Source organism: Drosophila serrata, unplaced genomic scaffold (assembly GCF_035046125.1).
Source record: "Drosophila serrata isolate PLE 108 unplaced genomic scaffold, ASM3504612v1 contig_249, whole genome shotgun sequence".
Lineage (NCBI taxonomy): Eukaryota > Metazoa > Arthropoda > Insecta > Diptera > Drosophilidae > Drosophila > Drosophila serrata.
In genome coordinates this window covers 2,636,684-2,647,368 of record NW_028257147.1, presented here as the reverse complement: position 1 = coordinate 2,647,368, position 10,685 = coordinate 2,636,684, and the positions used below count along the sequence as shown (strand labels likewise).

The window sequence follows — 10,685 nt, the reverse complement described above, 5'->3', positions numbered from 1 at the left end:
AAATAGTTTTAATTGTATTATAATAAATAATTAAAACCAGGAAAAATATATAAAAGTATAGGTTATGGTAAGCTTAGATTTAATTATAAAGAGCATTATAAATAAAAAATATATATATTATATAATAATTCATAGTTTTCCAGATATCATAACTCAGCCAAAAGTCAATTAATTTCAATTCGGAAAGCATTTCGGTGCTAGTTTTAAAAGCGCTAACAATTATTCAAACTGCTTTTTTAAATTATAAATATTCAATTTTTTGCCAATTTATGACAATTTTAATGATGTAATGATAAGGGGTTACCCTTATCGTTTTTTACAAAAATCTAAAAAATTTTGAAAATTTATTTTTCTGTGGGACTTGGCTTTATCGTTTCAGCTTTTAATGCTGATCAATAATATATATGATTTATAGGGTCGGAAACGACTCCTTCATCTTTTTAGAAACTGACTTGGTGGGCAAAATGTATATTTTCTATATTTTGAAGGCCTGTGTTATCTACAGTTTTTTAGTAGCAATAAAGGTTTTTGAGCAGCTATTTCCCTGCAAAGTAATTTTAAACAATATAAAAATAATATATCATTGAAAAATCGAGCTTCTATCTGTTCAGTTCAATTGAGAAAAACCAAACTTATTTTATTTCCGATCACTATTCGCCGCAACTATTTTTGTAGCATACTTTTCTGGGAGCCAAAGTCGAGCGCTAATTGAAATTCCTCTCCCGCAAAAATGCCAGAAAACTCACATATACGTATATATAGGAGAAACTGATGCCAACAAATGGCAGCACATGGTTATCGATGCATCCGGCAGCTGTGGCAACTTCCGGTCGACTGAACCAACTGAACCGCTCCGCCTTCAGATTTTCTATTTGTGGCATTCAATGAGAGCGACAGATTAGCCGCTTGCCAACCACAAAAAAGCGATGGAAGGGCGGCTGGAGAAAAATCGAGGAAAAAGCCAGGAAAATCGGGAGAAAAGCCGGCAGGACAAAATGGAACGACAAAAGCGACAGAGTCCGTAATGATGCGGAAGTGGACAAAGGGCCGCAGCCGCACAAAAGGCGGATTCTCCGATGCCAATTCCATAGCCAGTGCCTCTGGCCATGACTATGGCAGAAAGGCATTCTGAAACTGCGGTCAATTGAAATGGCAATCAAGTTAGCGGCCACGTCGTTGTCAAAAAGACAGCGCCACATACAGGCATCTGATATATAGGGGGACACATGACAGCAATTTGCTGAAATTCACACCAGAGAACAAAGCCCAAAAATGGTAGCCAATAATTACAAAGGACATTGGCAAATTGAGCAGGGATTTTAAAGGGAATAAAATGGAATGAACTAAGGGTACTTAATGTTTTTATCAGAGACCTAAATATATTCTAAAAATAGGTCAAAAATTTAAAAAGAGGAACTTTAAAAATGTATTAAAAAAATCTTAAGTGGCATTTATATATTTTTTAAAGGACTTATATCCTAATGCTTATATTTATATATAAAAGCAAGGGAAACTCCACTACTCTTTCAGATCAATTGGGAGAAAGGAACATTAATTTCCGATAACATTTCACTCGCTTCAATCCATCCTCAGAAAATACCAAAAAAAAATAAGGCCACAATTCAAGAGAATTGGCAAAACGAAATTGAAACATACAAAAAAAAATTAAATAAAATGCTGTGCAAGGCAAAACGACTCAAATTAATAGTGTCTAGAAGGGAAAGAGACTAGGAGGAAACGGTTTCAATGGCCAGACATCCTGCCTGGCACACAAATATAAACCAGTGTAGAAAGTATCCTGCAGGAAATAAAAAGGACAACCGAGAACTTTAAAGCAAAAACGTTCTCGACCGCAGTTGGTGCAAACCAAGCTAAAGGAGTGAGGAAAGCTTGTTGCCTACTTTCAGGCGTTTAGACCGGCACTTTTCAATTTAGTTGCCATCGCCACATCGCCCGGCAATTTGCACAGACAAACTGCAGCTGCCACAAACAAAGTTTGCCGCCTGGCAAGGAAAATTCCCCGAGTTGAGCTGCCATTTGATGGCCTTTTAAAGCCATTTTCCAGCAATGTCTGCCAGTCGCAAGTTTTCCGCAAGCGCCATTGCCAACGCCATTGCCAGTACCACCGCCAAAACAGCAAAAGACCAAAAACGCTTTGCGGTTTTTCCAGCTGCTCCTGCCACGTCTTCCACTGCGGCTTTTCCGCCACAGTTTTGTGGTTAGATCCCCAGCAGCGCCCAGTACTTTCCCACTTCCCACTTTCCCATTTTCCGCCGCCTGCCACTCTCTAAACCATTTTCAGTGTGTCTGTTCATGATTTATGTTGTCTCGCCTCGCAGCTTTCGCAGCAATCTTTGGGTCTGCAACAGCGCGAAAAGAGGAAAAATCGAGGCAAGAACCCACCACTTGTCAGTCAATGCAGTTTCGTCGAGTTGTTATGGAGTTAACCTTTCATTGAAGAGCAAATAAGGAATACAGAAAGAAAGCAAAAAATGGGTGGAAAAACCTCAGTAGAACATGCAAAAGTTCAGGTGATTTGCTTAGAAACTTTGTGGGTTTCCCTCTCTCTCTCTCTCTCTCTATTTTTCCCCCAACATAAAATCACCCAGACTCACCTTCTGCATTTCCATTTGTTTGCCCAACTACTTTAAGCGAACCTAATGGCCTGATGTCTTCGATGAGTTTATTTGTTTGTTCAACTTTTGTCTCGAACCAAATTGTTTGCCTAGCCCCGGACAATTTAGTTAAGAAAATTATCGTTCGTTTGGCTGTCAAGTGTTGACTTGGCTTTCGCACACACATGTTAGCTGGTTCGGGCCAAGTTAGTGCCCAGAAGTTTCGCTGGAGTGTGCTTGACGACACACAGAAATGACGACGACAGGCAGGAAATTCTTGAATATGAAAGTTGGTTAATTGAATTGAATTCATTAGCAAGTCCACCCCGAGTCCCCTGAACTAAATAACTACATAAAATAGATACTGAATAAATAAGTAACAAGTTAGCAAATGAAGAACGAAAATCTTCAATTTAATACAATTAATTTACGGTCTTCTGCCCTTATGAATACTTAATGAGATTACAAAACAATAAGAAAATGTCGAGCGAAATAATATATCTTAGGGTACAAATTGGAGCGTCGAAGAAAAGAAAGCAAAATATTATAAATAGATTAAATCAGACATAAACATTGATTGAATTTAAGTTCATTTTATTTGGTGACTTTATAAAATATTTTACCAACCCGTAAATATTATCCTGTACTAATCTTCATTTTCCAACCTTTCTTGTCTGCTTACAGGAAGCTACATGTTAACTTGCGACCTGAGATCTTCAGGACATGGCCAGCCAATTTATGAAAAAATACTCACATGTAACATGCTGGAAAAACTTTATCTGTAACTACCAACATCACAGAGGAAAACCATAACTTTGCTGCCCACTTGATATGTTAAATCTGCGGGAATTTATCAACTTTACTAATTAACACCACTTTAGTGCGTTACCCTCGAGTGCCAAGCTGGAACTAGTGGAAAATCTGTTTACATTTAGCAACATGAGCCATAACTTGCCAACGGATTCAGTTATGTACAGTTATGTAAGTTCATTAGCTGGCCAAACAGCAGCAGCAAGTTGTGGGCCATCAATCAAATCAGCAAATGGCCCACTGACTTGGCCAACTTTGGTTGGTTTAGTTTACGCTTGCGAATGGAAATGAAATGAAAATTAGAACGAGCACACCACACACACTCGCACACACTGGATCGAATGGCAGGTGTGGGTGTGCGGTGTGTGGGTAGTGTGGATTCCTGAATCCTGGCAATGGATTGCTGATGGGATGACCTGGACAATGCCCAGGGGCTACGCAATGTCACGTGAGCGACGAGCATGGCAATCAACGAATCAGGCAACCAATCAAGCGGCGTGTGACATGCAACTGGAGAGTGTACGTGACCCCGGTGAGAATCCATCCTTTAACCCAAACCACAGTGGTGAATGGCTAGATTTATCTAGAGGGGGATTCTCTCATAAATCAAGGTAGAGTTTTATTAAACAAAACTTTTTCCGTGGCTTTAAATAATATTTAAAATCGTTTAATCCATATTAAGCGTTAACAAAAAGAAAACTACTATATAATTAAGCTCCGTAGCTCCACTCTTAGTTTAGTTCTGTTTATTCACTCAATCCTTATGACCGAAAATTCAGCATTTTGCATCCTAAAGCATATTCTCAGCCAAGGAAACTTCATGGCACATCTCATCAAAAACCCCATTCCTCTGCTCCACTGTTCGTTGAGGACTTTGTGAGTGGCTGGAGCTCACGCAGCTCCCTCATTGCATTATGGACTCGCCGAACGTGCGTCTGTCAGGCTGCAAGGACCTGGCTCTCGGGCAGCCTTCAGCCAGTCATGTCAGCACTTCTGGGCTGCTGCCTGGCTGACTGCTCTTGGCCAACTAGATGGACTCCTTCGTTCTCCTCGTGGCCGTTTAGTCCCAACGACACGTCAATGCTTTCATCATTTAATTAACTGCTTCGTGTGGCCAAATCGCCAGGTAGCCAGGTAGCCAGGAAGCTGGTTGGCGAGGTAGGAAGGATGCGTCGCACACGTTTCAATTTGCAAGGAACTGCAAGGAGAAGCCGACGGGACTGGTGCGAGTCCTTTGCATGCCACGTTTGATTGATCGCTCATCAGGGCGCCAGGAGTTGAACGGGAAATTTGACTGTCACTTTCCTTGGGCAGTTGGAGAGCTGTTAGCAAGTCGACTGACAGCCAGAAATGAGGAAGAAGAAAAATATGTTTCAAAAATTAAATCCAATTTATTAATTGCATAAATAGTAAAAATGTAATGCAACGCAACAACAAGCAAGCAACAACAAGATCTTTAATAAAAATACAAGTCAAAACAAAATATTCAAAATAAACATAAAAATAAAAATAATGAGAAAAGAAAAACGTCGGATGACAGCCAGAAAAGATATTTATTCCATTGGTAGTGAAGGAAAAGCCGAAAAAGCAACAGCCTGTTACTGATCTTTAATCAAAATATAGGTCAAAGCAAGATACTTGAAATAAAGGTTGAAAAAGAACGAAAGGAGGCGTCAGCTGATGGCCATAAAATATATTAATAGCATAAATGAAACTCAATAGCGAACACAGCCGAAACAGCTGAACAACAGAAATATCCACAATAGCCTGTTACTGATCTTTAATCAACTTACATGTCAAAACAAGATATTTAAACTAAGAAAATAATAATGACGAGGAAGAAAATTATACGTCAAAAAAAGAAAAATAAGTAAAAAATATTATAACCCCCAAAGCCAAAGACAGCCAAAGAAAATATATCTCAGTTAAACTAGATGTTTACGGCTCCAGAGCCAAATGAATACTAATATGAAACGTGAACCCGCACCAATATATAACAAGCTCAAATGCAAGGCCTACTGGTTTATAAAAATGAAATAATCCCTTTCAAAGCCTACTTTCTGTTTAATAAATGTCACATTGTGTGGCATTCTCATACCTTAGGATAAATACCTGCATCACATCCAGTATCGCATTAAAAGATAAAACTTGTGCGCGAATAATTTATGGTGGCCAAAGCAAGTCAGGAAAAGTAAAAATGGAAAAGTTACTCTAGTCCCACTCTTATCTGACTCCGCTTTTGTGCTGGATTGAAAAGAAATCCAAAAGCGATATTTACGTTGATTTATGCTTTTATTTTCTGCATTATTTTCGAGTTTATATTTAAAACATTAGACAACGTCAGCGGAGACACAAAAGAGATAAAAACTGCACAAAATAAAACTGCAGCTGCAGCAACAAAAATCCGAACAAATGTAGGTGGAGTGCCGGGCTGGGAAAGCGAGGCTAGATAAAGCGGGCGGGCGAAAGGGCAGACAGACAAATAAAGCGGAAATGTTAACAGCAACGAATGGCGCCGGAAAAATCCGGCATTTTGTGGGGCGGTGACTTTCCCCATACCCATTCCCATTCCCACACCCTCTCCCATTCCCCCACTTTTCATTTTCATTTCGTACACGATTTCCGCTTAAGCACATGGGACAAGCTCTCCCAGCTCGATTTCCCTTAGCCGTGTGCGTATAATTTATGTTGCAATTTATATAAATATATTTTCCCCTCTCTATATATATATATATTTTTTTCTTATTTGGAATTTCCAATTGACTGCCACTGGAGCAGTGAAATATTCAGTGGGACAGGTGAGAAGTTGCAGCAACGTTCTGTTGACATTAATGCTTCGAAGAGAGACTCTTACAACAGTTGGGATTTGTTTTTATCTTTTTTAGTTGGAAAAATGGCAAACAGGACAACAAAAGGACCTGGGCTGAAAAGAAGAAAAGAATGCCAGTCAAGAGGGGTCCACAACACAACGCATTCCCTAGCAAATGTCAAGTAAATAGTTGTTTGCTCGACAATTGGCAACAGGCTGCTTGAGGAGCGGACAGACTTCCAAGAACAATTCCCCCTTGTAGCCTTATTCGTCTCCTTATTTGCAAAGGACACTCTAAACAAGAAAGGAAACTTGGGTCGCGAAACCGAAGTTTATATATCCTTGTAGTTTTTATTAGAATTATACAATCGAATAGGAAATCTATCATAACTAGGATTAATGTACTTAAAATCTGCGAATTGGTATTTTAATATGACAAATTTGTTGACAAATCAAAGTTTAAAAAACTCGTAAGTAAACCAAAAGAGCATTAATTTCAATTCGGAAAGCATTTCTTAGAAATCAAAACACAAATCGTTAGGCAAGCATTAAGTAGGTATTAAACGATGAATTAACAATTTCACCTGATAACTTTACATCACCCAAACTATCATTTCTACTTTAAATTTCAGCCAACTCTTGGCTTAACTATATATTTAAAACATATCTAACTGATGTTATTTTTTTAAGCCCCTTGATAAGTTAAAAACTTGTTCGCTTTCGTATAATTTTCAGGAACTGTCAGTGAAGATTTTTCCATTATTTTCCACTTCTATTCCCCATTGGAACGTAGCTGTTTTTATACCTTTATCATGTTAAATGTATCTCTGATAAATTGTCTGTCGGCTGCCATAGCCAACCCGTCCACTCAGCTTTAATTTGCCTGTCATTTCGCATTGCCAGCGAGGACTAAGCTGACATTTGGCCCCCGTCACCTGCCACGCCCCACGCCCCACCTGACCTCCTCAGTTGCCCTTCTACATTTTCAAAGCTGCGCACATTTTCTGAAATGTAAGCGCAAAACACAAAAAAAATAAGCTAAAGGGGAAAAACTTGCACAGGTCGCAATCTCTGGACAGGAGAAAAAAAAGAAAATGGAGCCTGGAATGAAACTAATTACGTGGACGACTTTACACGCAGATAAGACTTAAATCACCAAAATGAAATGAAATTTTCTTTCAGGGGGAAACTGGGGACTAGCTCAAAGTGTAGCGTATATAACGTCATTAGGCAGAAAAGGCAACAAAACAAAGTGTGAAAGCCAAGAACGCGACCACGAAGCGGGTTAATTACGCACAACAAACAATAAATTACTTGGTCCACGGAAATGCAAAAAGAAACAAGGTGGGGAAAAAGGAAAAGATGGAAAAGAGCTAGGGGAAAATAAGAGAAATTAGTAAAGGGGACCCTAATCAGCTTAGTGGGTTTCTTTTTTTTCTTTTTACCCCTGAAAAAGATGATTAAATTTTTGGTCTTGGCTGCGAGTGTTGAAATCAAAGGAACATTGCGTATACGCCATGTGTTGCATTCTTTTCCCTGCGCTGTCAGTTCTCTAAGCTTCTTTCTCGTCACCATCATTCCACTCTTTCCACTTAATTTCTTTAGCTCTTTCACTTTATCCCGCTGGCTTTGTTTTGTGTGGAAAGCAAAATAGAGTGAAGGAGAGGCCCCAGCAAAAAAAGGCGAAGGAATTTTTTAATTATAAAATGTGTTTATCCGGAATTAATTGTTTTTTTTCTCTCCGACGTTTCTTTCGTTTTATCAGCTGTCCCGAAAAAAATAAAAAAAATGAGTAGAGTAATCCAACAAAAAGAAGTGTCTGTCCCCCAAAGTCTTTTTATTTTATCTCTCCATCTCTCTTTGCTAAATTACTCGCATTTTAAGCTTTGACTTTTTGTCGTGGCTAAAAGAGAGAAAATAAATTTATACCCAGAGGATTATAGAACATTCCTTTTTTTTCAAGAGAATTCGTGTAGAGTATTTTTTTTTAGATTTCTCTTAAACGTATACCAAAGCAAGTTAAAGCTTCTAGAATACAACAGAGAATATTATTTACAACAACTTCTCACCCTAGTGCCTTTGTTCTGGGTTTCAAATTTGAACCAAAAAAAAAACTTGCTCTCCTTCCGCTGTATTTGTACATATATTTTTAGTTTATAACCTGTTCTGAACATCATTTCATTTATTAGTTGCAGTTTTGGTTAAAATTTACCATTTACCCCAGGAAGAGGGCCCTCCGTAAGAGCGCTGCCAATCTAGAACACAATGGCCCACAATCCAACAGTAGTGACACGCAAATCAAAGTCCTCTCGCATGGTTTATCCCCCAAGGACCCAGCAAGTCACCGATATCGAAACGCCCAAGGAGAAGGTGCCGAAGATTTCCACCCCCCGCGATGTTCAGACAGTGCGACGCAGCAAGGTCACAAGCCAGATTATCCCCAACATAGTGAACAAAACTACTGTTAAAGATGTTCACCGCTTGGGTGTATGCCAGATGGTAAGTCACTCTAAGACCCAGGCCAGAGTGGCCGGTGGAGGAGGAGGAGGTGCCACCCAGGGACAGAAGCATCACAGAGAACAGTCATACATCCCAGCATCCCCGAAGACCACTCGATCCGTAGTCACCACTCCGGCTGTCCAGAAATCGACACCCAAGGAGAGCAGGGCACTCAAGGAACAAACGGAGATCAAGAACAATAAAGAACATAAGGACCTAAAGGAAGCTAAGGCCCATAAGGAACCCCAACCCAAGGGAGCCGATAAATCACCCAATCTCAGTCATCGCCATTCGCGTCATCAAAGCGAACGCACCAAGAATTATTTCGACAAATACCTAAAGTTTGCTTTCGATCTGAGCACTCCCGAAGGAGTTAAGCAACTGGAGGCTCACTTTTTTCCCAACAAGGATCTCAGTGGAGCTGGCACCTCAACCAATCGGGAGGAGTAAATGTAACAACATTTCGAACAGAGCATGTCTTAGAAATATGTTGGCATGGCTAAATTATTGTTTTTAACAATTGTGTGATTCTTAAGCGAACCGATACTTGTGAAATTAAATGTACCTTTTGTTCAAAGCCAATTATTATTGTCCCTAATTAAAATATTCTTTGAAACTAAAGTCAAGGGTCTGGAAATACACAAAGAGGGAAAGAACTCCCATTTTTATAATATACCTCACTTAAACATTAAATTTCAGGCAAACCTAAACATGCGCTAACTTTATAGTCGATGTGTTAGTTATTCCATCCTCAGGATAATTTAAAGCTCATTCAAAATTTCTAATGAGCGTTAATAGCACTTTTTGTAAACGAAAAACAAAAAAAAATACAACAAGAGCACAAAAGACCATTCGAAAAGTGAGAAAGATTTGTGCCGGGCTTAAATGAAATTTATTGTGTGGCCCAAAAACCACACACCCCATCCTTCCCTCCACTCTTATTCACACTGTATGCAAATGTATTATGCTTTGTTCAACATAAATTCACGCACACATACACATCCACACACCCACAAAACACGCACAGGACGATACACAAACCGCAGGCTCATTCAGCAGAGCAACAAAAGCGGCGCATTGGGCATTGTAAATCATAATCAAAACAATAGAACAAATGAAGCTAATGTGCCGCATGCAAAACAACAATTGCCCGAATGAGTGCCAGAAGGGGGATAGATAGCCAAGCGGTAAAAGGAGGGGCAGTGCGGGAGGATATATGATCCTGGTCATGACAAGTCCTTAAATTTGCGAAATATTTATTAAAGCCAAAGCGTTGCAGCGTTTTTACCGTGAACAAAGTAAGTTTACCATTTAGTTTTCGAGTTATTATTACTTTATAAATATTTATTAAGTGTTTATTATACATTTATATTATAATAAGATTAAATTAATATTTATAAGTGCTAACTACTTAAAAGGTAATTTTAACAAAGATTGTAATAAAAATAATCATTCAGGTGAGTATCTCCACTATAGAAATTATATTTATGTGTAATTTTAGACACATAAATTTAAGTATATTTCACTGAATATATATTATAATAAATAAATATAATCAATTTCCCATAGAAATGGCTCTTTAGGTGAGTATCAATTCGCATAGCATACTTTTCAGGGCACGCGTAAATATTCTGCCCTGTCGATACATTATGTGTGATTTAATACTAACGCGTTTGCATATTTTATTCAATTAATATTGCTCATTCGGGAACAAAAAATATATATATACATATATGTATAATAAAATTCCTTACTACAATGGCGCGTAATTAGTACGAATTGATTTATGCGATGGCTGCCACATTGATATTACATTTCCGAGCCGTTGCTGCCCCGAGGCCTCCTCTACAAAAACGTGCTTAATAAAATTCAAACAATTTGATTCAATTTTGTGATATTTAATATTTATTATCTGCAACGCTGTATGTAGCTGGTTGACATCGGGTCAGATC

The 10,685-nt window shown here is 38.7% G+C and overlaps 1 protein-coding gene and 1 long non-coding RNA gene across 2 annotated transcripts; one reads left to right on the top strand and one right to left on the bottom strand.

Moving 5' to 3' along the window:
- Positions 1–3,456: 3,456 nt before the first annotated feature.
- On the bottom strand, positions 3,457–5,283 carry LOC147643676 (uncharacterized). Its single transcript, XR_015271677.1, has 2 exons — positions 5,219–5,283; positions 3,457–4,762 (listed from the first exon to the last, which is right to left on the bottom strand). It is a non-coding gene; the product is annotated as an uncharacterized LOC147643676 (long non-coding RNA).
- A 36-nt stretch (positions 5,284–5,319) lies between these two features.
- On the top strand, positions 5,320–9,315 carry LOC110187315 (uncharacterized). Its single transcript, XM_020956704.2, has one exon. The coding sequence runs from the start codon at positions 8,500–8,502 to the stop codon at positions 9,181–9,183; it is 684 nt and encodes a 227-aa protein (XP_020812363.1). The 5' UTR covers positions 5,320–8,499; the 3' UTR covers positions 9,184–9,315.
- Positions 9,316–10,685: the final 1,370 nt, after the last annotated feature.

Coding starts and splice junctions, on each gene's coding strand:
- LOC110187315 (XM_020956704.2), top strand. CDS start 8,500: ATGGCCCACAATCCAACAGTAGTGACACGCAAATCAAAGTCCTCTCGC.